Genomic DNA, 27,998 nt, shown 5'->3' with positions numbered 1-27,998 from the left:
GGTCTGCTAGTGTGTTTTCTACTTCTTTTCATAATTATATCTCAAAAGTTTTAATTCTTTAAAATTTGACAAATAATTGTTTCAAAGTATTTATTTAATTTTTTTTTTTCTCCTGCAGCTAAATTATCTGTTGTCAGTTTTGCCCCCTCCTCCAGTGGTACTCCAGGCAAGATTTTGAAAAAATATAAACCTAGATTTAGTCCAATTTGTTAAAGTTTTGTTTTAATTATATCTTTGTATTGTTTTTCTCCTCGGGACAAAAAGAGGTTGAAACAACAAGCCTCAATGGTAAGAATTTTTCTGAAGCAAGTGAAAATTGATAACCTTTAATATGAATATAAGTGTAATGAATGGTGTTGAAGGTTTCCATTTCTAAATTATTTCTGAATACATCGAGTAGTTTCAAATAACCCAAAACAAAAACCCAAAACAAAACTTGTCAACCCTGGAGAGTGACCTAAACTTTCTGGTTAAATGATAACATTCTTACAGTCATGGAGGGAAGAGAGCCGTCCACCACTCTAATTGTTAGCTTAAAAAGAAAAGAAATATCGATCACATTTTGAATTCTCCATTCCTTTGCTGTCCAACACAATGCCAACAAGTTTTACATGACAGATTGTTTAAATGTGAAAAGCACATCCAGTAATTCAATATGATTCAGCATGGATTTGGAGGCACAGCATGTTCAAAGATAGCCTTTTTACAGATGATTTGATCAATTTTTAAATAGTATGAAATGGAAAAAAAATGGCTTCCCCATCATGCTAGAGAAAAGGGCAAAGAAGTGGGCTGTATTCAAAGCATGGGGGCAGAGCGGTACATTCTGTTCCCTCCAATAAGTGAACAGAATGGGTAGACAGCCTTCCTTCCATCTTATTGTGATGAAACCCCAACACTTTTCACAAGCCCTTGGTTAAAATCAAATCTCACCATGTGGTTGGTGGTTAAGGAACTAAACAATCATAGATGCAGCTCATACTAATTGAAACTGGTTTAAATTCATATTTGGCCCAATGGGAAGGGACGGATGTTATCATTTTTATGTGCAGTTACCTCTCACAGTGAAAATAATATCTTCAATTTAGCTTTGGTGCAGTTTTTGGATCCCACTGTGTGTGTGTGTGTGTGTGTGTGTGTGTGTGTACCGTGTTTTAAGTATGATCATGTAATAAATGCCTTTTGGTTTTTTCCTAAAATTTCATCCAGAATGATAAATTCTAGAATGATTTGGATTTTAAAAAATGCCAATAGAATAGATTTTAAATTGGATTTTAAATCAAACAGGATCCAAATGAGATTTTCTTAAAAGTTAGTCGAATATAATGGTCATTTACTCCAAATTTAAACTAGAATTATTTTAAATTGCTTTATAAGAATGTACCGCTGGTAAAAATGTATTATACATCCACAGGTCTATATGTTAAAATCAGTATTAATGTTGGAAATATCATATCCCTTAGGGACTTTCATTATAATAGAAAAAAAAGGGACAAAATAGTAAACAACATAGATGAGTTTATTCAAATCTAATGGTTACGGAAGTGTTGCTAAGTGTTTAGACATGTAACTTGCATTTGAATCAATGAACATTTGCTCAGGAATTGTCTCCAGGGGTTGGAGAATGGAGTAATGAGACGATGGGTAGCAAAAACATTTAGTAGTGTCAGTTGGCTTTTGCAAAACTAACTTCTCCCAGATTTGGGGAAAAGGGAAATGTTTAAGGAACCTTGGAAAACACACATGTTTATAAACCATGCCAGTAGTTATGCTAATTTTTATAATTTTATTTCAGATGTTTCTTTAAGCTTACCCCCTTTAAACAAAACAGGTAATATCAAGTGATTTCTAAATGTAATAGCTTCTTCTGCAGCCTCTTGAGTTTCTTGCTTGTGCGGTCTAATGGGTTACTAAAGAGTTTTCTTTTGTCTCCTTGCCCTCTTTCCTGTGCCTTCAACCACTGATTTATGACCCCTTTTACTTTGACATTGAACTATAATTCTGTCACCACACTCCCAAACCTCCAAACGATAGCCATAGCACTCCATTTAAAATAGCATGTATTATTTTTGTGATTATAATAGTGATACATACTAGCTCATAAAAATGGAGAATGTAGAGAAATACAAAGAAGAAAACACAAATCTTCTTTAATGTTACTTTCCTAAGACTATGACTGTTAACAATTTGGTCTATGTCCATTCAGTATCATTTATACATCTATTTATATACATATACTCTTATATCCTTTGCAAAATAGTCATAATTTACATAGATTTTTGTATCTTGCCCTTTTGACTTAATATTACATTAGAAGTATCTTCCAGTGTCCCTTACTATTATGACTTGATAATATTCCATTTTGTACCATATGTTGAACTTTAAAGTTGTTTCTATCTTTTTAATAGAAGTTATTGCAACGAACATTCTGGTGCCAACATCTTTGCATTCATTTCTTATTTCTGTAGGATACATTCCAGGGATTACAATATGCAAGGATTGCATTCTAAGGGTCAGCAGTAAGACTATTGTAAGACCCTTGATACTACTGCTCAGTTACCTTCTAGAAAGGTTGTGCCCAGCGACATTCCTGTCTGCAGTGGATGCGAATGTCTGTGTCACTGTACCTTTGCTGAGACTGTATCATATATTATTAAATCTTTCTCTCAACTCTTAGGTTTTATTTTTCATTCATGATTATTAGTGAAGTTAAACATTTTTACCCCAGAGCACTTTAGTTACCAAAACCAGAAGTTCATTTCACAGTTGTATTTTGTTTGCTCTGAAAAGGAAACTGTCAGGGCAAACAAAATAATATATTTAAAAGATTCTTAATGACAATGTGAAATGCTATCAGCCTTCATAATTACCACCCACCATTGCTCATGGGCCACACATTGAAACCTGACAGTTTCAGAAACCTCATTTGTGTGTCTTTGTTACTGATGAGTTTCTGCCAGGATAACATCATCATTCTTAAGAGTGTCTCCAATCTCTGAGCTTGGCCTTTTCTTCAGAATTTGCCCATTCACCCTAGGTGACAGAGCTTCGATGCAAATCTATGCCCTGAACACAGCCTCTTTCCATTGGCCATTTTTATAGCAAAGATTTCTGTACCCAGTTCTCCATCATCTGGGGAATGAACCATGAGCTCTGTCCCCAAAATGTGTTTGGAAGACATTTCTAAAGTTTGCTCCTTTGGGGCATGTTAATATTTGCCTGTGAGTCACGCACTTTGAACAGTCCTGGTTCTGCTGTGGGCATGTTTTTTTTTTTTTTTTTTTTTTGAGACGGAGTCTCGCGCTGTCACCCAGGCTGGAGTGCAGTGGCCGGATCTCAGCTCACTGCAAGCTCCGCCTCCCGGGTTCACGCCATTCTCCTGCCTCCACCTCCCGAGTAGCTGGGACTACAGGCGTCCGCCACCTCGGCCGGCTAGTTTTTTTTTTTTTGTATTTTTTAGTAGAGACGGGGTTTCACCGTGTTAACCGGGATGGTCTCGATCTCCTGACCTCGTGATCCGCCCGTCTCGGCCTCCCAAAGTGCTGGGATTACAGGCTTGAGCCACCGCGCCCGGCCTAGCTGTGGGCATGTTATGTGACTGTATATAGGTGGATGATCTCGACTTCTCTGAGAATAGCATTCTCCATCGATACAATGGGGATAGTATTATGTTAACTCCTAAAGGAAGACACTTGATTGTATAATAGCAATACTTTACATCCCATGTGTACTGTTTCACATTAATTTTTATTCTGAATCTCCTGCTCTCTACAATCTATCAACTGAAGGTCCCGATAGTGGCTTAATTCTACATATCTGAAGTGTAAGTGCACATCATTTGTCTTGCAGCAGTGCATGGAAACTAAAGTAGAATTACACAAGCAGTGGGATATGTAATGGGTGTGATCTAACTGTGTAAACATGGAACTCCAACTCCCAGACTCACCCTGTGCCAATGCTATAGGATCCGTGGATGCGGTTCCTGTTCATTCTGTTGCTGAGATGACTGATAGTGTCTTAAAGGTGTCAACAGTGTGACTTTTTTTTTTTAGCACTTCACTAAAATGATACTCATGGCAAATTGTTTTTAAAAAACAAGCAACAATTATTCTCTAATATTTAAGTTGTTTCTTTGCAGAAAAAACTAAAATCACTATAGTAAAAACCTTCAATGCATCAGGTATGACTTATTATCAATATCAAGACTTTCTTTTTTTATAACTAAAGTAAAATTAAACAAATGGCTGGTGTTTATAATTTCTTTCTCTTTTTTCCAATCTTTTCAAGATAAAATCTGATCTTAATGAATAGATGTGTATGCACTGGGTACCTGAAATTGTTCTAGGTGTTTGGGGCTATATAATAATGATCAGACACAGAGCCCGCCCTCAAGAATCTTCTAGTCTATGGGTGGAGACAAGGCAAACAAATAGATAACTAACATGAACATGCATGCAGATAAAGGCAATGATTATACAAGTATTACTGACATGGTTAAGAGGCATAGGAGTAGAGGGAGATACAATTAATGAAAAAGTTAGAGGAATGAACCTCAAATTTTGTTTTTCCTGAGACAAGGTCTCACTCAGTGGCCCAGGTTACAGTGCAGTGGCACAATCATAGCTCACTGCAGCCTCAACCTCCTTGGCTCAGGCGATCCTCCCACCTCCGCCTCCTGAGTAGCTGGGACTGCAGGCTTGTGCCATCAAAAATACAAAAAATTTTTGTATTTTTTGTAGAAACAGGATTTTGCCACATTGCCCGGGCTGGTCTCAGACTCTTGGGCTCAAGTGATCTGCCTGCCTCAGCCTCCCAGAGTGCTAAGATTACAGGCCTGAGTCACTGCACCTGGCCAAATTCTTTTTAAATCCAAGAAAATGTGTACTTTTTAAGTTTCTGATACAAGACTACACACACAAGACATGCTTGACAAAGGCTTGATTTCAAGTAGGGGTTGGCAAACTATCACCAATGGGCCAAATCAGGCTCACTGCCTGTTTTTGTGAATAAAGTTTTATTGGAACACTACTATGCCCCTTTGCTTACATATTCTGTATAGCTATTTTTCTGCTGCATAAAACATGAGTAGTTGCAACAGAGACCACACGACCACAAAGCTTAAATATTTACTATCTGACCCTTTAGAAAGTTTTCTCACTCATGATTTAAGGAATGACCTGTGGCCATGTACATAAAGGAGATTACAGATGAGAACCCTAGCAATAGGAAAAACAAATTATCAGTATGAATGAGCAGCAAGAAGACACACATCACTGGAAATGGAGGTGCAGCTAAAATTTAGAAAAAGATAGATGATCGAATGAAAAGTTTAGTAAGTAATACAGCAATGGTTTAAAGGACATTTAAAGCATAACTACCCATTATAGAATCTATACATTCTATATTTGCATAGTATATATGTTACAGTGAGTTCTATCTATAAGCAAGTATATTTGCTTATAGACAGAATAAGAAATGAAATCTTTCTCTTTTGGTGTGGGTAACACTGCTTTGGAACAATATAAAAATCTACAGATCTGGTAATTTGGGGTACCTAAATTTAATTTGCTCACAAAATCAAAACTCATAGCTATAGGCGTCTTCGCTAAAGCATGATGCCTATATATCAATAAATCACACTAGTAGAAACCATATCACATGCACTAACTCAAATTATAATTTTAATTTGTACCCAAACTAGTTTTCTCATAGAAATGAACTAAGGATTCCTAATGTGCAATGGAAAGAAACTAGCAATTGAGCATTGCATACATAATTCTGACCAAACAAGACCTAACAAGGAGACATAAATATTTCTTAATATAACAAGTTTTTCCCTTGGCAGTTGGTTTAATACATTATCAGCATTTGCTCCTCCCATGTACTATGGATCTCTGATGCTTTGCCAAAAGGATGCAATTAATAAAGGAAGGCTTTTTAGAGAAGTAAACCTTGAGTTCTTTTCAAATTGAAGAAGAGATATACTTCTCCTCTCACCAAAGGAGAAAGTGTTTCTCAGGTTAATACGTATAAAGTTTTGGTTCTGATGCTCATTTTATCTCCCAGTCATCTCTGTCTCCTTTGTATGCCTGTGTGGTCTGTTGTCCTGGTCATCACTCCATTTTGCCCTCACTAATACATAAATTTAAAAATGCTTTTATTTACTGGCTAGTATCATCCACTAGATTGTAAGCTCCTTGAGGGCAGGATCTATATCTGGAAACTCCCAAAGCCTGTAGAATATGGTTAATGCTCAGCAAATATGTTTTGAATTTTGTAGATTTGCCCATGAAACAATATTATGACATTAATGTTATTTCATACATACATTTGCATAAAGAGCTAGGATTAACATTAGAGTGTTCATAGACTCTCCTACCTAGGAAAAGAAGGAGGATCTATGATTAAGGGCCATCCATTTAAAGTCTCTACTTGGTTTGTGTTCATGGTGCTCTGTTTATACTGAACAGGAGAGGGATTAATTGGGAAGGAGACAAAAATTTTAGGGAGGAGTTGAGGGTCAGATATTGACATACTAAAGATTAGTAAAGAATTAAGTTCCATAGCTGACCAACCAACAAATGAAAACTCATTTCTTTAGTCTTTGTGGAATTCATCCAGCCAATTAAATCCAGCTTATAATATTGCTGGTCCACATTTGATGCCTACATTTATGAATTCTCTTGACATTGCAGCACATAAACACAGGCATTGACATGCTTAACCGGCTGGGTTGTGTTTTCTTTGCAGGCGTCAAACTCCAGAGAAATATCTGCAATTTGTCATCTATTTGCAATGACTCAGGTTAGTTCTTGTGTACATTATACATTACCAGATAAATTTCCTCCATAGAGATAAATGGTTTGCTTTCTTTTCTTTTGAGTATGTGGTATGTGCCTCTTGGATCTGCTTCTTTTCATGCCACCTGGCTACTAGGAGTCCCTAATAAAAACAAAACAAATTTTATATCTGGCTGAAATTATCTTCCCGTTGCCTAGTGAGAAGATGGATTAACTTCCTTAATATGAGACATAAAGCTCTATAATAAATATTTTTCATTATAGTTTTAAATCCATAACTAATACCCTTAGAATTAATTCATGAACATAATTAATAAAGACATTAATAATTATTGAAAGTCACTTCTTATATAGAAATCTGTCAAGCTTTTCCATAGGGCCTTAAGTATTAGAGCTTAGAAACAGGATAACGTCTTGCTAAGAATAAACAGATCAGCCTGTTGAATGTTGAAAACTCATGTACACCTAGTTTAAGTGGATGCTAATTCCAGCAGTGTCCATAGTGTATTTTGCCATCTCTAACTAAGACCATTTGCTATTTTTAAAAATTGAGATGGAAATCTCTTGAGAACATGCTATTCTTGAAATGGGAATATTTTCCCTTCTGCCATGGGCCAGACGGAATAAAACAACAACTTTTCTCACCTTGGTTTGGCTCCCTGGGCTCCCTTTCTTGTTAAAACCAATGAAAACAAATATGAAAAACAGAAAAATATGGTGTGGCAGGTCAGAATTGGCCAGAGATCATGAGAAGTGAGAAGAGGAAGTTAACTAGGTATTTTATGATATGAAAGTCTTATTGTGATTATAGTAATAAGCAATCATTACAGGAATGTTTTCTTTATTCCATTCCTTTTAACAGTTTAATAATTTGTGTGAAAAACATAGGTAACAATTTCAAGTAAAATAAGGTTGGATAAATTAGAAAACAAGAAAACATCCTATTAAAAAAATGTTTCATAAACACTTTCTATTGTGTGAATACAAGATTTGCTTATTTTTCTGCTGATACTACATTCTAGGTAGAATATAGGAGGAAAATATTAGCTGGTTTTGATTAAAGAAAACAAAGTGTTGGATACATTTCATTTTCGTATATCGTATAACCCTCTTCTCTTTTCCTCCTCCTTCTCTCCCTACTCTCTGAGTCTTCCGTTTACCGAATTCCCCATAATGTCATTATTTTCGTGCTTCATTTATGTTTTGGGCTGGTGACTAATGTCTAGTTCAGTGTTGTGTCTACATGATGTTTGATAACTGTTTGAAAATTGAACATGTAGTTTAAAAAAAAAAACTGGTCATCTTGAATAGCAGATGCCAGAAAGCTGGTTGGAGTAATGTTTTCCCCAATTAAGGGACCGAATTGACAATTGGTTTTAGTGTCGGTGAAAACAACCTCATCAGGGTTTTTGGCACCAGAAACCCCATGGTACCCTGCCAGAAACTAGAAACCTTCACTTCTTGCAGGTTCCAATCTGGGTTCATTAAGGAAAATGGAGGCTGACGAAGAAAATGGGAGCTGACCAAGAGTCAGGCTGACAGTCAGAAGGTGGTGGCTTCCTGGTTGCTCTGCTACCACTGTGCTCCCAGCACGTTTATGAAACTCAACATTCATTCAATAAGAATGTGAGGCAGAGATGTTGTGGGTGTTGGCACACACGTACACAAACACACAATTTAAATAATCATTTAAAAGCTAAGATTTAAAAAAATGGATAAGTAATTCTATGCAGATATCAAATATCTTTTAATAATTACATACTGTATGAATTGAAATTTCAGTATCGCTATGTGGAAACTGAGGTTCTCAGTAGAAGAGTTGCTGAAATAGATCATGTCAAACACTGGTCTAGTGCTTTCTTGGCCATTTTTAAGCAGGAATCAGTTGTTGTACTTTGGGGTACAATAAAAGATGATGAGAAGAGGAGGCCTTCTAGCTCAGGGGTTGGCAAACTATCAGCCATAGTCCAAATATGGCCTGTTTTTGTAAATAAAGTTTTATTGGAACACAGCCCATGCCTGTTCATTTATGTATTGTCTATGGCTGCTTTCACGCTACAATGGCAGAGTTGGGTAGTTATAACATAGACCATATGGCCTGCAAACCCTCAAATATTGACTACTTGCTCAATCACCAAAAACATTGGCTGAGCTCTGGCTCTAGTTTATGTGATATCCTTGCCCTATTGCTCACAAGGCCAGTTTGGGGTTCCTATAGATCAAGCTTGTTCAACCGCGGCCCATGGGCCACATGGGGCCCAGGACAGCTTTGAATGTGGCCCAACACAAACTCGTAAACTTTCATAAAACATTATGAGATTTATGCATGGCCTTTTTTTTTTTTTTTTTTTTTTTTTTTTTAGCTCATCAGTTGTCGTCGTTAGTGTATTTTATATGTGGCCCAAGACAATTCTTCTTTCAATGTGGCCCAGGGAAGCCAAAAGATTGGACACCCCTGCATATAGATTATGAAGTGCACACCATGTCTTTCTGTTTAGGAGTCTCTATTTTATTTGTTTCCAGATAGAGTCAAAGGCCCCAGGAATAAAATTTCTTAACAAGGGGGCAAGTTTTCTCTTTCTGAATTCCCACATAAAATTTACAGTTCATATTTTCTGAAAATTACGTTGATAATAGTTGAGTAACTTACTGACAGAGTAACTGTGAATAAAAACAATTTGATGAAACCTTATAATTTGATAATCTTTTTGTATGTGGTATTAATCCTCAAGCTATGAAGATACAAGTCTCAAATATCTTTTTGAAATTTTATTTTTAGCATTTTTTAGAGGTGAGATCATGTTTCAATATGATAGAGAAAGCACCATTCCCCAGGTAAGTTTTAAAGATTTTTCTTACTGCAATCTTAAAAGGCAAATTCACATGTATTTAAACATTTGTTTGAGGTTCAGATTATTTATGATATTTGGTATATTTATTGTTATGACCAAATTTAAATAAAATATGTTAATTGAGTCCCTAGCTTTGTAGAGAGGGCTTTAATTCATAATAATCATGGTATTTTGTTAATAACTATATTTTAGTTTTCAATAGGCTTGCTGCTGAATAAGAATGTTAAGATGATGCAGTTCTACTGCCAGTTAAAATTTTAAATTATATTAGAAACTCCTAGCAACAAGAAATATATGTATTGAATCTAAGAATAATATTGTGAATGTGATTCTCTTCGCCCCATGGGGGATTCTGATGCAGTGGTATCAACCTTCCCAAACCCTAGATTGGTTCAGAGGATCCCAGCCAAATGTGGTTCATTCATTCAATGACTATTTCTGAGTACCTACTATGTGCCAGGCAATGAACTGGTTGCTAGAAATACAGCGATGGCTGCTATCAAGTTTTCCTTTTTACATTGGGGTCTGTTAACTTAGATCCAGGACCTTTTGTGACAACAGTGTTAATAGTGTTCTTTGAGGGGAACTCTTGAAATGAAGAAAGACAGAAATCAGCACATCAGAGTTGCTGACTTAGAATATTTTTTAAAGAAAACATAAAACAAAAACAGGCTCAGCCAATACGGATTAACTTTTGAGAACCACTTTTTGCCCTCCCTTTTTTATAAAACTGCAACTTGATCATTAAAATGACAATGTTCCTTGCATTTAGGATTCAGTCTTTGGGGTATAGTTATTTGAGTGGCTGATAAAACTGAAGAACAACTTATTGTTAGAGAGTGAAAAAACAGTGTTTGTTATATTCTTAATGATTTTGTGCTTCTAACAGAATCAACATATAACAAATGGCACCTTAACTGGAGTCCTGTCTCTAAGTGAATTAAAGTGAGTAATCTGCCATTGGATTTGAAACTTCAGACATCAACTACGGAAGGATACTTTTTGAGTCATATTTGCTATTGAAAACTGAGAATGGGAAAGAGACCAGCCCAAAGGTTATAGAGCCAACTGATTCTTAACTTCCTTGCAGATTAACCATAATCACATCAACTATTATCCCCATGAGGATCGTTGATGCTCTGAAGTTATATAACAGCTTCATTTGAATTAGCATTTGAGTTTTAATGATTTGGTATCCAGCATGGTTGAAAGAGGAGTCCAAGGTGGGACTCCAAATATATGATTTGTTGATGCTTTCATGAAGCATCAGTGATTCATAAGTCAGAGAAAAGTCTTTGTTAAGTAGACCCAGGCTTACAAGGACAAGCACAGACAATGAGAAATGCATTACAAACAGATGCCCCTTGCCCAGGTGCAGTGGCTCACCCCTGTAATCCCAGCACTTTGGGAGGCCAAGGCAGGTGGATCACCTGAAGTCAGGAGTTCAAGACCAGCCTGGCAAATATGGTGAAACCCCATCTCTACTAAAAATACAAAAATTAGCTGGGCATGGTGGCGGGCGCCTGTAATCCCAGCTACTCGGGAATCTAGTTAAAGAATTCATCCCTGTTTGAGAACTACCGCCTTTGAGTGAATTCTTTTACTAGATTCCTCTCATCCCAACTTCATGTGAAGCTCTGCCACTTTGAAGAAATGAAAGCGTGGTTGGAGTGCGATTGGAGGAGAGGAATGAGAGAATTTCCTAAGGGGGAGTTGTGAGGAAGGGAAGGCAGCGTTGGAGAGGGCCAGAGAGGGCAGGACCAGGTCAGTGGGAGACAGGGTGAGGAAGAAATCAGAGGCACAGGGTCCCCAGGGTAAGTGGCCTGCCCCTCTCAGAAATTTTTGCCTGGGGCCAGCTTTCCCTCTGACCCTCTGCCAGAAGAAACTGCCTGAGGTTGTAGTAGCCTCATGAATAACAAAATTGTCCAATCATAATTTATATCTCACTTTTGGCTAGAACTGACATAGCTCCCGCCTGGTTGGTTTCCCTTGTCATATAAATAATTTATTTTCTTGCCACATAGGACTCTCTTATACTCTCTGTTTCTTCAAAGTGAACACCGTAAGCAACGTATACCATGTGCTTGATTTAATTGCTAAAATCTAACATGTTTTGAATTTAATATCACTAATGATCTCCTTAATGTCAATTTCTCTCATTTTGTTACAGACGCTCAGAGCTCAACAAAACCCTGCAAACCCTAAGTGAGGTAATCATAGTGCACCCTGTAGCTTGTTTAAAATTATTGTTATGATTTGGGGGAAAGCATAGGGTTCTGCATTCCTGGGAGATATGTATTCAAATTCTTCCAAATTTGTTGTGTAAGAGAATGAATGGACTAGTTTTTTTATTCCAAAAATCAGAACTGGAAGTAATGGGTAGACATTACAAGGAGGTAGATTTTCCTTGATGTAACACCAAGAGTTTCTTAAAATATAAACTCCAGGAAAATGAGCTTCCTTGTGTAACAGTGACCTCACGGAGATTGTATGGCCTGAAAAGCGTTGATGATATGCCGGGAATCTGATAGGAATGTGAAATGGACAATCCCTAAGGGCTCTCATGATTCTAAAATTCTTTGATTAGCCTTGGGTCTTCTTTTCTGATATTTCCAACTGCCCAAAGTAACATATATGTCTATACATGTTTTTTGTTTTGTTTCAGACTTATTTTATAATGTGTGCTACAGCAGAGGCCCAAAGGTCAGTCATTTTTAATACTTTCATAAATATCATTTCTCCATTTATGAGAAATAAAGTATTAAGGAGTCTTAGTTAAATTGCAAATGCAAAGGGGGTCCTCTAAAATAAATACATATTAATGACATTTTGGATTTAAATATTTTTATTTTTCCAAACACTGATCACTCTGTCATATCTGTCTTCTCATTTCTTTCCAAGCACAGAGAGATGTGTAGTATCGGGCCATTTACCTCTGGTTCCACAAGGCTAAGGGTCATCAGTGTCCTTAGCCCCGAGGGCCACCAATATAACCAAGAAATGGCTCCCAGTGGTCCAGGCAGGGTGAAGGCCAGACCAAAAAGAGGGAATATAACATGGAGCTTGGGAAAAGAAGGAAAGAGGAGGAAGGAAAAGATTGGAAAGAAAGAGAAAAGAACATGGCTGGGTGTGGTGGCTCACGCCTGTAATCCCAGCACTTTGGGAGGCTGAGGTGGGCAGATTACTTGAGGTCAGGAGTTCGAGAACAACCTGGCCAACATGGCGAAACCTCATCTCTACTAAAAATACAAAAATTAGCCAGGCATGGTGGCGGGCGCCTGTAATCCCAGCTACTCAGGAGGCTGAGACACAAAAATCACGTAAGCCTGGGAGGCAGAGGTTGCAGTGAGCCAAGATTGCACCATTGCACTCCAGCATGGGTGACAGAGTGAGACTTTGTCTGAAAACAAGTTTTAAAAAGAAAGGGAAAAGAACAAATTAAGAAGCACATGCAGGCAGGGGTGAATCAGAGGTTGTCCAACAATTATTTGGGGTTGCACAGATTATCATTTTGAATCGTGTCCATTGGCTATCCTGGCTGTGTAAACCGATGGCTTATAGGGCAATATTCTCACTATCTGAACCCCGAGCCTTCTGTGACAGTCAAAGTCCTAGAAAATGAGAGTTTCTACTCATTAAACTATTCATTGGTACAAATAAGGGCAAGTCTTCTGTGAAATTGTATTCCCTATCCACTGTACATATTTCGTTCATTTCACTGACCTGTTTTTCATTATTGCAACATTAATTTTCTTTCACCTAAACCAAGGCTAAAGTAGAAAGAAACAGAGAGAATGTCTTCAATTCTTAGCTATCTGATAATCTAGATAGAATTTCCAGAATTTTATTTTATTTTATTTTTATTTTTTATTTTTTAGACAGAGTCTCACTCTGTTGCCCTGACTGGAGTGCAGTGGCACAATATCGGCTCACTGCAACCTCCACCTCCCAGGTTCAAATGATTCTCCCTGCCCCAGCCTCCTGAGTAGCTAGGATTACAGGCACCCGCCACCACACCTGGCTAATTTTTGTATTTTTAGTAGAGACAGGTTTTCAGCATGTTGGCCAGGCTGGTCTCAAAATCCTGGACTCAAGTGATCCGCCCGCCTCGGCCTCCCAAAGTGCTGGGATTACAGGTGTGAGCCATCACACCTGGCCCCAGAAAGATTTTGGATTTGAAAGATCCTGATGTGGCTGGGTGCAATGGCTCACGCTTGTAATCCCAGCACTTTGGGAGACCGAGGTGGGCAGATCACCTGAGGTCAGGAGTTTGAGACTAGCCTGGCCAACATGGCAAAACCCCATCTCTAACGAAAACACAAAAATTAGTGTGGTGTGGTGATGCACGGCTGTAATCCCAGCTACTCAGGAGGCTGAGGGAGGAGAATCGCTTGAACCTGGAAGGCAGGGAGGTTGCGGTGAGCTGAGATCACGCCACTGCACTCCAACCTGGGCAACTGGGCGCGACTCTGTCTAAAACAAAAAAAGATCTTGATGTTCATCTAGACTGTCATGTGAAAGGCCTCCCATGATGGAAACTCAGACGTTTATAGACACCAGGCAAGTGGCCAGCTAGTGTTTGGGGGGTGAGATTAAAGGTGTCAAGGTGCCTGCTTGTCTCTGCAACCAAGTTTCACCCCTGCCTGTTCATTGTGTAGGCAGGCAAAATGAGCCAGCACCTGTGTGTAGTCAGAGAGTTTCTGGTTTGCAACATCTGTGAATGTGAACCTCCATAAATGTCTCTTAATATAAAGTCTTTTTGGGTAAAATTCAGACTGTGGTAAATGGGTACTTACAAGCTTATTGGGGTGACATCACAAGTTAACAGTATCAGTGTCCCCTTTCCTCACTCTAAGTTTGCAAAAGCAATTACAAACATGTAGGTAGGTTTCCCATTCAGTAACATTCTGGTTATGTATATTTCTCTTTACAGCACATTAAATTGTACATTCACAATAAAACTGAATAATACAATGAATGCATGTGCTGTAATAGCTGCTTTGGAAAGAGTAAAGATTCGACCGATGGGTAAGTTGTCTATTATTGCTATTATTGCTGCATTAATCTTCATGTGGCTTTTAATGTGTTATTTTTCTAATTGAAAATGTAATTAATAAATTTACATATGTTACAGCTTTCTGTTTTGACTCCTTTGTCCTTGCGCAATTTCTCTTTTTTTTTTTTTTTTTTTTTTTGAGGCAGGGTCTCAGTCTGTCACCAGGCTCAGTGACACAATCATAGCTCACTGCAGCCTCCACTTCCCAGATTCAGGTGATCCTCCTACCTTAGCCTCCCGAGTAGCTGGGACTACAGGCATGCACCACCACACCCAACTAATTTTAACATTTTTAATAGAGATGAAGTCTCCTTATGTTGCCCAGGTTGTTCTTGAACTCCTTGGCTCAAGTGATCCTCCTGCCTTGACCTCCCAAAGTGCTGGGATGACAGGCATGAGCCACCATGCCTGTCCATTGGGCAATTTTTAAAGAGCCCTAGAAGGTTATTTTTCCTGCTTGCTAATAAAGTTTTTTATTTTATTTTATTTTACTTTAAGTTTTGTGATACATGTGCAGAACGTGCAGGTTTGTTACATAGGTATACATGTGCCATGGTGGTTTGCTGCACCCATCAACCCGTCACCTAGGTTTTAAGCCCCACATGCATTAGGTGTTTGTCCTAATGCTCTCCCTTCCCGCTAATAAAGTTTTAATATGTCTTATTTGATAATATGATAAACCCTGCTGAGAAGGAGAATTCTTTTTGGAGTGTTCAATGGATTGCTACTGGGATATGTCCACTTTTTTAATTGACAAGCAAAAATTTTACATATTTGTGGTGTACAATGTGATGTTTTGCTATACATCGCGGAATGGCTATATCAACTATTTAACATTTGCATTACCTCACATACCTATCATTTTTTGTGGTAAGAACATTTAAGATCTCTCTTTTCAAGCATACAACACATTCTTATTAACTGTAGTCATCATGTTGTACAATAGATCTCTTTTATTCCTCCTGCCTAACTGAAATTTTGTGTCCTTTGTCCAATATCTCCCCAATCCCTCCACCTCTGACCCCCCAGTAAACAGCATTTCACTCTTTGTTTCTATGAGTTTGACTTTTTAGATTCCACATCTGAGTGAGATCATGCGGTATTTGTCTTTCTGTACCTGGCTTATTTCACTTAACATCCTGTCCTCCAAGATGTGTTTACTTGTGAATTCCTCTTAGGAGTTACTGAAGAGTGATTAGTATGGCATGCATATAACCCCCCAAAAAATCAATAAATATTTTTGAGCACTACTATGTATACAGTATATAATTGTCAATATAACGGCGTCCAATCTATTTTACCACCTGTTTTAGACAATTGCTCTTTTAAATGCAGGCAGTGTAGGAACCATGATACTTAATGGTTCTGAGCTGCCACCTTGCTTTGTTCTTGACCGTGCATTTTTCTTGTTCCTTTTCCTTTTGTCTCCCCTAGAACACTGCTGCTGTTCTGTCAGGACACCCTGCCCTTCCTCCCCAGAAGAGTTGGAAAAGCTTCAGTGGTATGTAACAAACATACTGACCCTTCTCTTTAAAAAAAAAAGAAAAAATCACCATGCTAGCTCAGGAGTTTTAGAATTTGGGGAGTAAAGAAGGCTTTCAGTTTCAGGGAAAATGCAGTTCTCTGCAGCATGAAGTAAATTTCCACTTGGACGGTTGCCTTAAACCAGTGGTTTGAAATCTTAGCTGCACATTAGAACCACCTGAGGAGCATTAAAAACACTGACTCCCAAGGCTCACCAACTAAATGTTTTGTCATTTAAAAAATACGTTTGACAGTCTGATACGTGAGAAATGGTATCTCAGTGTTACTTTAATCAACATTTCTCTTACTAAGGCAGAGTCTGAACTTTTTTTCATATACTTGGGGGCCATTTTGTATCTTTTTGTGAATTACATGTACATGTCTTTTCTGTACTTTTTCTTTTTTTTTTTTTTTGAGATGGAGTCTCGCTCTGTCACCCAGGCTAGAGCGCAGTGGCCGGATCTCAGCTCACTGCAAGCTCCGCCTCCCGGGTTTACGCCATTCTCCTGCCTCAGCCTCTGGAGGAGCTGGGACTACAGGCGCCCGCCATCTGGCCGGGCTAGTTTTTGTATTTTGTAGTAGAGACGGGGTTTCACCGGGTTAGCCAGGATGGTCTTTCTAATTGATATATGATCCATTATTTAAGAGTACTTTAGCCAGGCGCAGTGGTTCACGCCTGTAATCCCAGCACTTTGGGAGGCCAAGGCAGGTGGGTCATGAGGTCAGGAGATCGAGACCATCCTGGCTAACCTGGTGAAACCCCGTCTCTACTAAAAATACAAAAACAAAATTAGCCAGGCGTGGCAGCAGGCGCCTGTAGTCCCAGCTACTCAGGAGGCTGAGGCAGGAGAGTGGTGTGAACCTGGGAGGCATAGCTTGCAGTGAGCCGAGGTCACATCACTGTACTCCAGCCTGGGCGAAAGTGCGAGACTCTGTCTCAAAAAAAAAAAAACAGTACTTTACATATTGTGCATATTAGCTCTTTATAAGCATATCTATGGTATATGTTGCAAATATTTTCTCCCAGTATTTTAGTTGTCTTTTGACTTTATCATGTTTTCTGTCATGCAAATTTTGAAACAATTTTATGTAGTTAAATATGAAAAAGTTCATCTTTTCCCCAGTGATCTGAGATGTCACCTTTGTCATATACTAAATTTTGATAGGCATTTGGGTCTAATCTGGATGTTAGATGTTAACAGTGGGCGACCAAGCTACATGGGAGGTATACAGAACTGTTTGTATTGTTTTTATAGTATTTCTGTAAGCCTAAAATTAGTTCCAATAAAAAAAAAATACTGATTCCCAGTCACCAGGCTCAGAGATTCTGATTTAATTGGTCTAGGATATAGCTTAGGCATTAAGGCCCTTCTGCACCAGGCACAGTAGCTCACGCCTATAATCTCAGCACTTTGGAAGGCCCAGGTGGGAGAACTGCTTGAACTCAGGAGTTCAAGATCAGCCTGGGCGAGATCTCGTTTCTACTAAAAATTGGGGGGGGAAAAAAAAAAAAGCTGGGCATCGTGACACGTGCCTGTAGTCTGAGGTGGGAGAATCACTTGAGCCCAGGAACTCAAGGCTGCAGTGAGCTATGTTCATTCCTCGGCACTCCAGCCTGGGCAACAGAGCAATACCCTGTCTCAAAAATAAATAAATAAATAAAAATATAAGCCCTGCTGGCGATTCTAATGTGCAACGAGAGTTGAGAATTGATGCCTTAAAATCATTGCTCCAATGGAGGGAAAATGGGAGAGGGGTGCTCCAAAATAGCAAAAGACTCTGAAAGTCACACATGATGTGACCACAGGTGTGTAGAAATATACATAGAAAAAAACAGGAAGGACATGAATGAAAATGTTCACTGTGATTCCCCATGAATGACCTGCCTGCTGGCATTATGAGTTTTGCTTTGTTTTGTTTTTTTACTTTTTCTTTTATTTCTTACTTTGCAGCATTTTCTATATTCTTCTACAATCAGATAAAAATTGTATTTGGAAAAAAAGGACTTTTTAAAAAATCTGTGTAGCTTCTCAGATGGGAGGAGAAGGCTAAGTGTAGCCTGTCTGCCCTTTGTGGGCCAGATTTCTGAGATATACTAATATTAAAACATTGGGCCTTGAGGAACAGGTAAAAGTCTTTAGTTAAGGATTTGTAGCAGCATTTTCTGCAATAAAAAGTAAAGAGTAACATGCCCCTTTCAGCTTCACATGCCTCATTAAGCTGGAGCATTGAGCCCCATTTGGGGGATAGAGTTTCTGGAAGCATTGGGATCTGATCAGAAGAGCATCCCTCTTTTTAGGCAGCCCCACTGACCCCTAGTGGCTGCCCATTCAGAGAGTGGTTAAGAAGAAGAAACAGGAATAGAAAAGGGGTCAGGATGTGAAACTGATGTCCAGCTAGGGCTCAGTCATTAACTAGCTGTGTATCCGTGTTCAAGAGCAGATGCTTTTTAACCTTCAGAGTCTCAGGTCAAATGAAGAAGTGAGTTAGAGCTCTGTAAAATTAGGAAATTGACTGGATCAGCACTTCTCAAAGATCACCGTGCACATCCATCACTCAGGATCTTGTTAAAATGCAGATTCCGATCCAGTAAGGCCTGGGCCTGAGACTCCACATTTCTGACAAGCTCTCCAGGTGAAGCCAGTGTTGCTGGTTCATGGACCCCACTTTGAGCACCGAGGGTCTATATACAGACTGTAGAGCAGTGCCAGTGGTTCTCAATCCTGGCCGCATGTTGAAATCCTCTGGAGTGTTTTAAAAAACATCAATGCAGCCGGGCATGGTGGCTCACGCCTATAATCTCAGCCCTTTGGGAGGCGTAGGTGGGAGGATTGCTTGAGGCCAGGAGTTCACAACCAGCCAGGGCAACATAGTGAGACCCTGTCTCTACAAACAGTTTTTAAAAATTAGCTGGGCAGGGTGATGTACACCTGTAGTCCCAGCTACTTGGGAGACCGAGGCAGGAGGGATCACTTGAGCCTGGGGAGTAGAGGCTGCAGTGAGTCATGATCATGTCACTGCATTCCAGCCTGGGTGATAAAGCAAGACCCCGTCTCTGAATGAATGAATGAATGAATGAATTTTAAAAATACACAGATGCCTGCCTCCCACCCTTAGAGATTGGTCTAGGATGCAGCCTGGGCTTCCTGGTTTTTAAAAACTCCTGGGTGGGGTGATTCTAATGCGCAGCCAAGTTCGAGAACCACTGGGTCAGAATTAGATGCCCACTCAGGGTCTTTCTAATATGTTGGTTCTTAAGTTTAACTGTACATTAGAAATACCTGGGGTATTTTTAAAACATACTGATATGTCAAAGTGGCCTTCTGGGGTGCTGGAAATGCTCTGTTTTGATCTAGGTGGTGATTATATATAAAATTCGTCAAGCTCTAAATGTAAGATTAGTACACCTTATGCAGGCTACACCGCAGTAAAGAAGCACATTAAAATGACGTGCATTAAAATGGGCACCTGCGCCCACCGCCAGAGGTTCCAGGTCAGCTGGTTTGGAGTGGGAGCCCAGGCATTGGTGCCAAGGTGCTCTGAGGGGTTCAGATGTGCTGCTGGCATTGCCCACCACTGCTCTGCCACTTCCCTGTGTGCCTCACAGTGGATGGAGGGCTCCGACTAGCATAAGTGACAGGAGTAGAAGGCAACCTCTTCACAGTTGAGCCCAGTGAATGGGAGCCTGTGTTGGGGGTCTACCTTCTGCAGGCTCCCAGATAAGCTGAAGAAAATTTAATGTACACTTTGCAAAGCACCTTTACCCCAACTTGGCCAGGTGGGTTGCTACAGTGTACAGCTTAGGGAATGGAGTCTGAGAGATGTTGGGTAAATTGTCCACAGGAGTAGTGAGAGCTGGAGCCCAAGTGAAGGTTGTTTGTTTGTTTGTATGTTTGTTTCTGAGACAGAGTTTCACTCTTTCACCCAGGCTGGAGTGCAGTGGTACAATCTTGGCTCACTGCAACCTCCGCTACCCGGGTTCAAGCGATTCTCCTGCCTCAGCCTCTCGAGTAGCTGGGATTATAGGCACCCACCACCACGCCTGGCTAATTTTTGTATTTTTAGTAGAGACGGGGTTTCGCCATGTTAGCCAGGCTGGTCTGGAACTCCTGACCTCAGGTGATCCACCCGTTTCGGCCTCCCAAAGTGCTAGGATTACAGGCATGAGCCACCGCGCCCGGCCAAGTCTAGGCTTTTTGACTCATGACGTTTCTGACTGTCTGACACCCCTTTATCCTCACTGCCCCAAACCTCAGGGGATGCAGGGAGGCCTATGGCCAAGTGACCAGCCAGACTGGACCAAGCAGGCTTTTCTTTTTATAGATGTGAATTGCTTTAGGCCCCTTGACCTAATATTCCTCCCTCTTCTCACCCTAGAGAAGCTCTAAGAACACATTCTCATTGGTGTTCTAAGTGTCCATCTAAAACTAGATCGATCAGAGGCTTCCCTGGGCAAATATTCCCTGGGTAATAATTTGTTGCTCCTCCTCTAGTTGTTCCTCCCTAGGTCTCTCAAGACTGACAGATCTTGTGCCAGAGAGTAGGTGACGACTTCTCCACCTTTGATGCCCAGGAAAATCGCCAGAGAGTTTAGAAAATACACATGCCCCATCCCAAGACCAGCTGAATCAAACACAGAGGAGTAGGCCACAGAAATCTATATACATATATGTTTTAAAAAGTGTTCTGGCCCAGGCACAGTGGTTCACGCCTGTAGTCCCAGCACTTTGGGAGGCCGACGTGGGCAGATCACTGGAGGTCAGGAGTTCGAGACCAGCTTGGCCAACACAGCGAAACCCCATCTCTACTAAAAATACAAAAAGTAGCCAGGCGTGGTGGCGGTTGCCTGTAGTCCCAGCTACTCGGGAGGCTGAGGCAAGAGAATCACTTGAACCCAGGAGGCAGAGGTTGCAGTGAGCCAAAATCATGCCACTGTACCCCAGCCTGGGTGACAAGAGTGAGACTCCATCTCAAAAAAAAAAAAAAAAACAATGTTCTGGGTAGTTCTCATGCACAGCCAAGGTTGAGAACCACTGAGCTAAAGGAACCTTGAAGACATAGCTGATGTAGAAGCTGGGGACCACCCCTTTTGCCCTAGCTTGATTCATTGTTTTCATTCAACCAACATTTCTTGGTCAGTTACCATGGGTCAGCTACCACTATGCCAGGCTATAGCAGTGTAAAGTTGATTAAGATAGATTCCTAGTATATGAAAACCAGTTGGGTCACGAGGCATTTCACAGTTCCCCTCCCCCGGGAGCACAGAGAAGATCCCTCAATTGAGTGACCATGAGACGTAGAGCCACAGAGCAGCAGTGAACTGGGGAGTCACAGAAGAGCATCTCTCCTTGCTCATTCCTGTCCCAGGAAGTAGGTGGTAGAAGTGGGCAGGGGCTGGGGGCTAGTGGCAGGTGCACAGAGGGTGTGAAATGGCAGAGGCTGGAAGTGTCATGTCCCTGATGTAACTACGTCAACTTGACGGTGTCAGATGATTGCCAGAGGGGAAAGACTCGCCCCTCTGTAGCTCATTCGTGTCTCACATGTATCTCTCTGATTTGTTCCTTTAGTGACCTGCAGGATCCCATTGTCTGTCTTGCTGACCATCCACGTGGCCCACCATTTTCTTCCAGCCAATCCATCCCAGTGGTGCCTCGGGCCACTGTGCTTTCCCAGGTCCCCAATGCTACCTCTTTTGCTGAGCCCCCAGATTATTCACCTGTGACCCACAATGTGCTCTCTCCAATAGGGGAGATTCACCCCCTTTCACCTCAGCCTTCAGCTCCCATAGCTTCCAGCCCTGTCATTGACATGTCCCCACAGTCTGAAACAATCTCTTCCCCTATGCCCCAAACCCATGTTTCCGGCACCCCACCTCCTGTGAAAGCCTCATTTTCCTCTCCCACCGTGTCTGCCCCTGCGAATGTCATCACTACCAGCGCACCTCCTGTCCAGACAGGTAAATGTAAGATGCCACTTGAACAGCGGCCAATCTGCCAGTCAAGACATCTGTGATAAGACCATGTTGAGCCTTTCTTTGTATGATGTTCGCTTGATTTCTAGAGCTTTCCTTTAGGCATTCTAATGTTCTAATGACTTACGTGGTTGCATAATAGTCATTGTGTTGAGGTGGCATATCTAATTTAATCATTCCTCTCTTCTGAAACCATTAAGTTTATTCTACTTTTTAGCTCCCAGGTATCTTTCATGTAGTTGTCACTTTGCTTCTTGGCTGTGGCTGAGTTCCATTGTTTTGACCAAGATAATGGAGAAATAGCTCTAAGGGGCAAGCACAGATCTCACTTGATAGAGTTGGAGATTTTCTAGGTTTCTTTCTCCTACAAAAGGTGGTTGGGACACTGTTTTCAACACCCTGAAGAGTAAACTTTTGATCTATTAAACATTGCAGCTCAGTTTAGACAGAAGACAAAAGAAAAAATTGGCAGGTCTGAAAGTCAGTCAGTCACGGAGTGACCGAGCTGGGACTGAGCCAAGGTAGTGGTAGGAGGGGAGAAACATTGTGAAGACCCAGGCTTGGGTCCGCACGGGCCCTCGCAGACAGTGTGATCTGGATCAAGCTCCTCCTGCCTCTGCCTGTTCTATGTGAGGATCAAAATCATCACACTAACTGCATGAGGCTGAGAATGAAGGTGTACGTGAGAACGCTGTGGAAACCGCCAAGGGCTCCCGGGTCCAAAGTGGGCTTAGTGGTACAGAGAGAAAGGCAAGAGGGAAAGAAGCTGAGAGAAATCTGGATATGCTGGAGTTTCAGCTCTGTGAGTAAGAGGCAGGTCTTCCTCTAGAATTTGGAGGATGGGGGAAGCCAAGTTTTTGGTGACATTAGATTGATTTTGGTACCCACCTCCTCCACCGTGGTGCTAGCATCACCAGGAGATAAGGAGCTTCTGCTAAATGACTTCATATTTCTTCAAATTTGCACTGCTCTCTCTTCAATATCCTCCCTCCCTCCCTCCCTCCCTCCCTCCCTCCCTCCCTCCTTCCTTCCTTCCTTCCTTCTTCCTTCCTTCCTTCCTTCCCTTATTTGGGGTCTTGCTATGTTGCCTAGGCTGGTTTTAAACTCCTGGGCTCAAGTGATCCTCCCACCTCAACCTCCAAAAGCGTTGGGATTATAGGTGTGAACCACTGTGCCCAGCCAATAATTTTTTATAAATATAAATATTTTCGGCCAAATTAGAAAATCATTGGGGCTCTAGTCAAAGGAAGGTCCAAATAACTGATGAAGAATAAAGTAAAATTGAAGTTCATTAGCCTGGGCCTAAGATGCCCACCTTCCCAAAGCTAATTCCCAACGATCCTTAGACTCAGCCTAACAGGCTACACAAAACACTATCAAGGTGGCCTCTGGTGCCTGTGTATTCCTGGGGCAACAAGAAGCAAAGTGACATATGCATAAAAGATACAGATTGAGGTGTTACCCAGGAGCTAAAAATTAGAATAAACTTAATGGTTCCAGAAGACAGGAATGATTAAATAAGATATGCTACTCTAACACAATGACTATTATGCGACCATGTAAGTCATTAGAACAGAAACAGAAATATACAGAAACTTGGGGGCATTTACAAGTCTTGATGTGAGGTGAAAATAGCCCAACAAATAATTTGCACACCATGTTTATAATAGTGTAAATACACATGCATAAAGATTTGACTGGAATAGGTAAAATAATAGGATGTTAAGTGGTGAAATTAAGAGTTGTCTGTTGTTAAAGACAGGTTTGTATCATTGTTTCCCTATTAAAAACACTATTAAAAATCAGACTTACAGGTGATAGTCCAGCTGTGGATTTCATAATATTCTTTTTTTTTTTTGAGAGAGAGAGTCTCACTCTGTCACCCAGGCTGGAGTGCAGTGGCGCAATTTCGGCTCACCGCAACCTCTGCCTCCTGGGTTCAAGCGATTCTCGTGCCTCAGCCTCTCGAGTAACTGGGGCTACAGGCACATGCCACCACACCTGGCTACTTTTAAAAATATTTTTAGTAGAGACAGGGTTCCCCCATGTTGGCCAGGCTGGTCTCGAACTCCTGACGTCAGGTGATCCACCTGCCTCAGCCTCCCAAAGTGCTGGGATTACAGGCATGAGTCACCGTGCCTGGCCCATAATATTCTCTTTTTCACAAAAGAGCTTCCAGCAATCCACATAAAATCCTGTACACATGATATAAATTAAATACAAGCATACTTGTGCTTATATGAGTATATACTAAATACACTGATGTGCTTTATATTTTTTAGATTTATTGAAGTATAATTTACGTACAGTAAAATGTATCCAATTTTATGGTTAAATCAAATTTTTGCAGTTCTGTGCAGGTGGAAACACTCACAGTCATGTAACCACTATCATAATCAAGATATATAAGTTTCCCTACTACTCCCAAAGTTCCCTTGTGTCCCTTCAAAGTCAAAACCTAGCCCCTCACCCCAGCCCCTGGCTACCACTGATCTCTTTCCCTACAGTTTTTTGGATTTTTCTAGAATATCATATGAAGAGACTCACTATGTGGCCTTTTGAGTTTGGCTTCTTTCACTTCACATAATGCATTGGCAAATTGGAGATCCACCCATGCTGTTGCGTGTATTTAAAGTTAATTCGTTTTTATCATGGAATAATATTTCACTGGATGGAGGTACCACAGTTTGTTGATTCATTCTCCAGTTGATGGGCATTTGGGTTGTTTCTAGTTTGGGACTATTATGAAAAAGGCCACCGTAAACATTCATGAACAAGTCTTCCTAAGACATATGTTTTCATTTATCTGGGGCAAATACCCAGGGGTGAGTTTGCCATATCACAGGGTCTGTGTACGTTTATCTTTATTAGTGGGTTTTCCATTGTGTGTTCATAACACGATTTGGCTCTTTGATACAGACATCGTCAACACCAGCAGTATTTCTGATCTTGAGAACCAAGTGTCGCAGATGGAGAAGGCTCTGTCTTTTGGCAGCCTGGAGCCTAACCTCGCAGGAGAAATGATAAACCAAGTCAGCAAACTTCTTCATTCCCCGCCCGACATGCTGGCCCCTCTGGCTCAAAGGTACGACTTAGCAAACTGAAGTGGTGGTGAGAGGGGACCCTCCAAAGACAAAGATGCTGCTCACATGATTAATATCACCAAGTCTTTTACTCCCAAATACCAGGTACATCATGGTTTCTCAGGTTGCTACTCTATATTCTGCTTAGAATGAGGAGACAGAGCAGGCCTGCCAAATCTACACTGCCAACCTTGAGGCTGAGCACTGTGGCTCACGCCTGTAATCCCAGCACTTTGGGAGGCTGAGGCGGGCAGATTGCTTGAGGTCAGGGGTTTGAGACCAGCCTGGCTAACATGGTGAAACCTTGTCTCTATTAAAAATACAAAAATTAGCCAGGTGTGGTGATGCGTGTCTGTAGTCCCAGCTACTCAGGAGGCTGAAGCAGGAGAATCGCTTGAACCCAGGAGGTGGAGGTTGCAGTGAGCCAAGATGGCGCCACTGCACCCAACACTTTGGGAGGCTGAGGCGGGCGGATCACGAGGTCAGGAGATCAAGACCATCCTGGCCAACATGGTGAAACCCCGTCTCTACTAAAATACAAAAAATTAGCTAGGCGTGGTGGTGTGCATCTGTAGTCCCAGCTACTCGGGAGGCTAAGGTAGGAGAATTGCTTGAACCCAGGAGGCAGAGGTTGCAGTGAGCCGAGATCATGCCACTGTACTCCAGCCTGGCAACAGAGCGAGACTCCGTCTCTAAATAAACAAACAAACAAACAAACAAACTGCCCACCTTTCTTTACAGATTGCTGAAAGTAGTGGATGACATTGGCCTACAGCTGAACTTTTCAAACAAGACCATAAGTCTAACCTCCCCTTCTTTGGCTCTGGCCGTGATCAGAGTAAATGCCAGTAGTTTCAACACAACTACCTTTGTGGCCCAAGACCCTGCAAATCTTCAGGTACGTTGTAATTGATGTCAGAAAAAAACATTCTCTTGTGTGTGATTGTAGTCCCCGTTGTATTTCATGATTGAGGCAATTACTGCTTATAGTCTGGGGTGATATTCAAAATATTTGGCATCTAGAACAGAGAGGCACCACAGAATCAAGCCGGGCGCAGTGGCTCACACCTGTAATCCCAGACCTTTGGGAGGTCAAGGCAGGTGGATCACTGGAGGTCGGGAGTTCAAGACCAGCCTGGACAACATGGTGAAACCCTGTCTTTACTAAAAATAAAAAAATTAGCTGGGCGGGGTGGCATGCACTTGTAATCCCAACTACTCAGGAGGCTGAGGCAGGAGAATTGCTTGAACTCAGGACGCAGAGGTTGCAGTGAGCTAAGATTGCACCACTGCCCTCCAGCCTGGGCGACAGGTAATATTCCGTCTCAAAAAAAAAAAAAAAAAGATGACGTTGGTCTTGGCTGGTGCAGGATGTCGGAGGTCCCTGTTATTCCCTGCATTAACCCTTTAGCAGCTGAATTTTGGAAGCTGGCATGGGTGGTATCCAGCAGAGGGTTCTAGGCAGTTGGAAGAGTAGGCAGGGGTGTCAGCTACTTATCACATTTCAATATTATAACAAGTGTTAGAACTACACTGCTGTATATAGTGGTGCTGAATATCATTCCTGTTTCTAGTGTTTTCTGTCCACCTATTTAGAGGGATTGGGGACTGCAAACACCCAAGGAAACCAAGTCTCACTTTTGAATTTTCACAGTCTTCCTTTTACAAGTGCAGTGCACATGGTTCTATGAGGACTTGACACTAACTTGGTGTGTCTGCTGCTACAGTCTCCCTGGGATCTGCAGTCATCTTGCACTTTTCAGCTATTTCTATGCATCCTTAAAATGTTTCCTTTCCTTCTTGGGGCCTCCTGTCCTTATTACACTTCCTTTCTTTCTTTTTTTTTTTTTTTCTCTTCCTTTTTTTTTTTTTGAGATGAAGTCTCGCTCTGTGGCCCTGGGTTGAGTGCAGTGGTGCGATCTTGGCTCACTGCAGCCTCCACCTCCTAGGTTCAAGATATTCCCCTCCCTCAGCCTCCCAAGTAGCTAGGATGACAGGTGCCTGCCACCACACCCTGCTAATTTTTATATTTGTAGTAGAGATGGGGTTTCGCCATGTTGGCCAGGCTGGTCTCAAACTCCTGACCTCAGGTGATCTGCCCAACTCGGCCTCCCAAAGTGTTGGGATTACAGGCGTGAGCCACTGTGCCCGGCCTGCACTTCCTTTCTTTAATTTAGTAGCAACCAGAGGAATAGAAGTAGAAGCTATTTTACATAGAGATGCTGCAGGTCAGGTCCTCACAGAACCCTGTGTCTTAACTATTAGGCTGGTGCAAAAGTAATTGTGGTTTTTACCTTTAAAAAGAAATGGCAAATAGTGCAATTACTTTTGCACCAACCTAATAGGTGTGTTTTCCATCTCATTATACTAGCTCCAGATATTTATTCTTATCTTCCACTTGATTTTCAGGTTTCTCTGGAAACCCAAGCTCCTGAGAACAGTATTGGCACAATTACTCTTCCTTCATCGCTGATGAATAATTTACCAGCTAATGACATGGAGCTAGCTTCCAGGGTTCAGTTCAATTTCTTTGAAACACCTGCCTTGTTTCAGGTAAAACTGCTGCTCACTGCTTTTGGCTTGGGTTTTATTTGGAGACGAGGGCATTTCATTTCTTTTAGTGCTCAAATATTCTTAAGGCTGCTGTAAGTCAAATGAATTGCCGAAATGCTGCAGTTCATTTTAAAACACAGCCTAATGATACTGGTGATG

General features: G+C 41.1%; 2 protein-coding genes across 2 annotated transcripts in view; one reads left to right on the top strand and one right to left on the bottom strand.

Annotated features, from left to right (window-relative positions):
* Positions 1-27,998, bottom strand: part of PDHA1 (pyruvate dehydrogenase E1 subunit alpha 1) — a 563,563-nt gene that overhangs the window by 319,417 nt on the left and 216,148 nt on the right. The gene's annotated exons all lie outside the window — the stretch shown is intronic.
* Positions 1-27,998, top strand: part of ADGRG2 (adhesion G protein-coupled receptor G2) — a 134,732-nt gene that overhangs the window by 87,655 nt on the left and 19,079 nt on the right. The window contains exons 5-19 of the mRNA XM_050776623.1: positions 119-166; positions 265-288; positions 1,796-1,831; positions 4,139-4,180; positions 6,751-6,804; positions 9,580-9,635; positions 10,542-10,597; positions 11,823-11,862; positions 12,318-12,355; positions 14,586-14,680; positions 16,143-16,209; positions 21,800-22,188; positions 25,123-25,288; positions 26,028-26,184; positions 27,696-27,839. Of these exons, the coding sequence (XP_050632580.1) occupies positions 119-166; positions 265-288; positions 1,796-1,831; positions 4,139-4,180; positions 6,751-6,804; positions 9,580-9,635; positions 10,542-10,597; positions 11,823-11,862; positions 12,318-12,355; positions 14,586-14,680; positions 16,143-16,209; positions 21,800-22,188; positions 25,123-25,288; positions 26,028-26,184; positions 27,696-27,839 (1,412 nt within the window). The remainder of the gene's footprint in view (positions 1-118; positions 167-264; positions 289-1,795; positions 1,832-4,138; positions 4,181-6,750; positions 6,805-9,579; positions 9,636-10,541; positions 10,598-11,822; positions 11,863-12,317; positions 12,356-14,585; positions 14,681-16,142; positions 16,210-21,799; positions 22,189-25,122; positions 25,289-26,027; positions 26,185-27,695; positions 27,840-27,998) is intronic.

Source organism: Macaca thibetana, chromosome X (assembly GCF_024542745.1).
Source record: "Macaca thibetana thibetana isolate TM-01 chromosome X, ASM2454274v1, whole genome shotgun sequence".
Classification (NCBI taxonomy): Eukaryota; Metazoa; Chordata; class Mammalia; order Primates; family Cercopithecidae; genus Macaca; species Macaca thibetana.
This window is presented reverse-complemented; position numbering and strand designations above follow the sequence as displayed.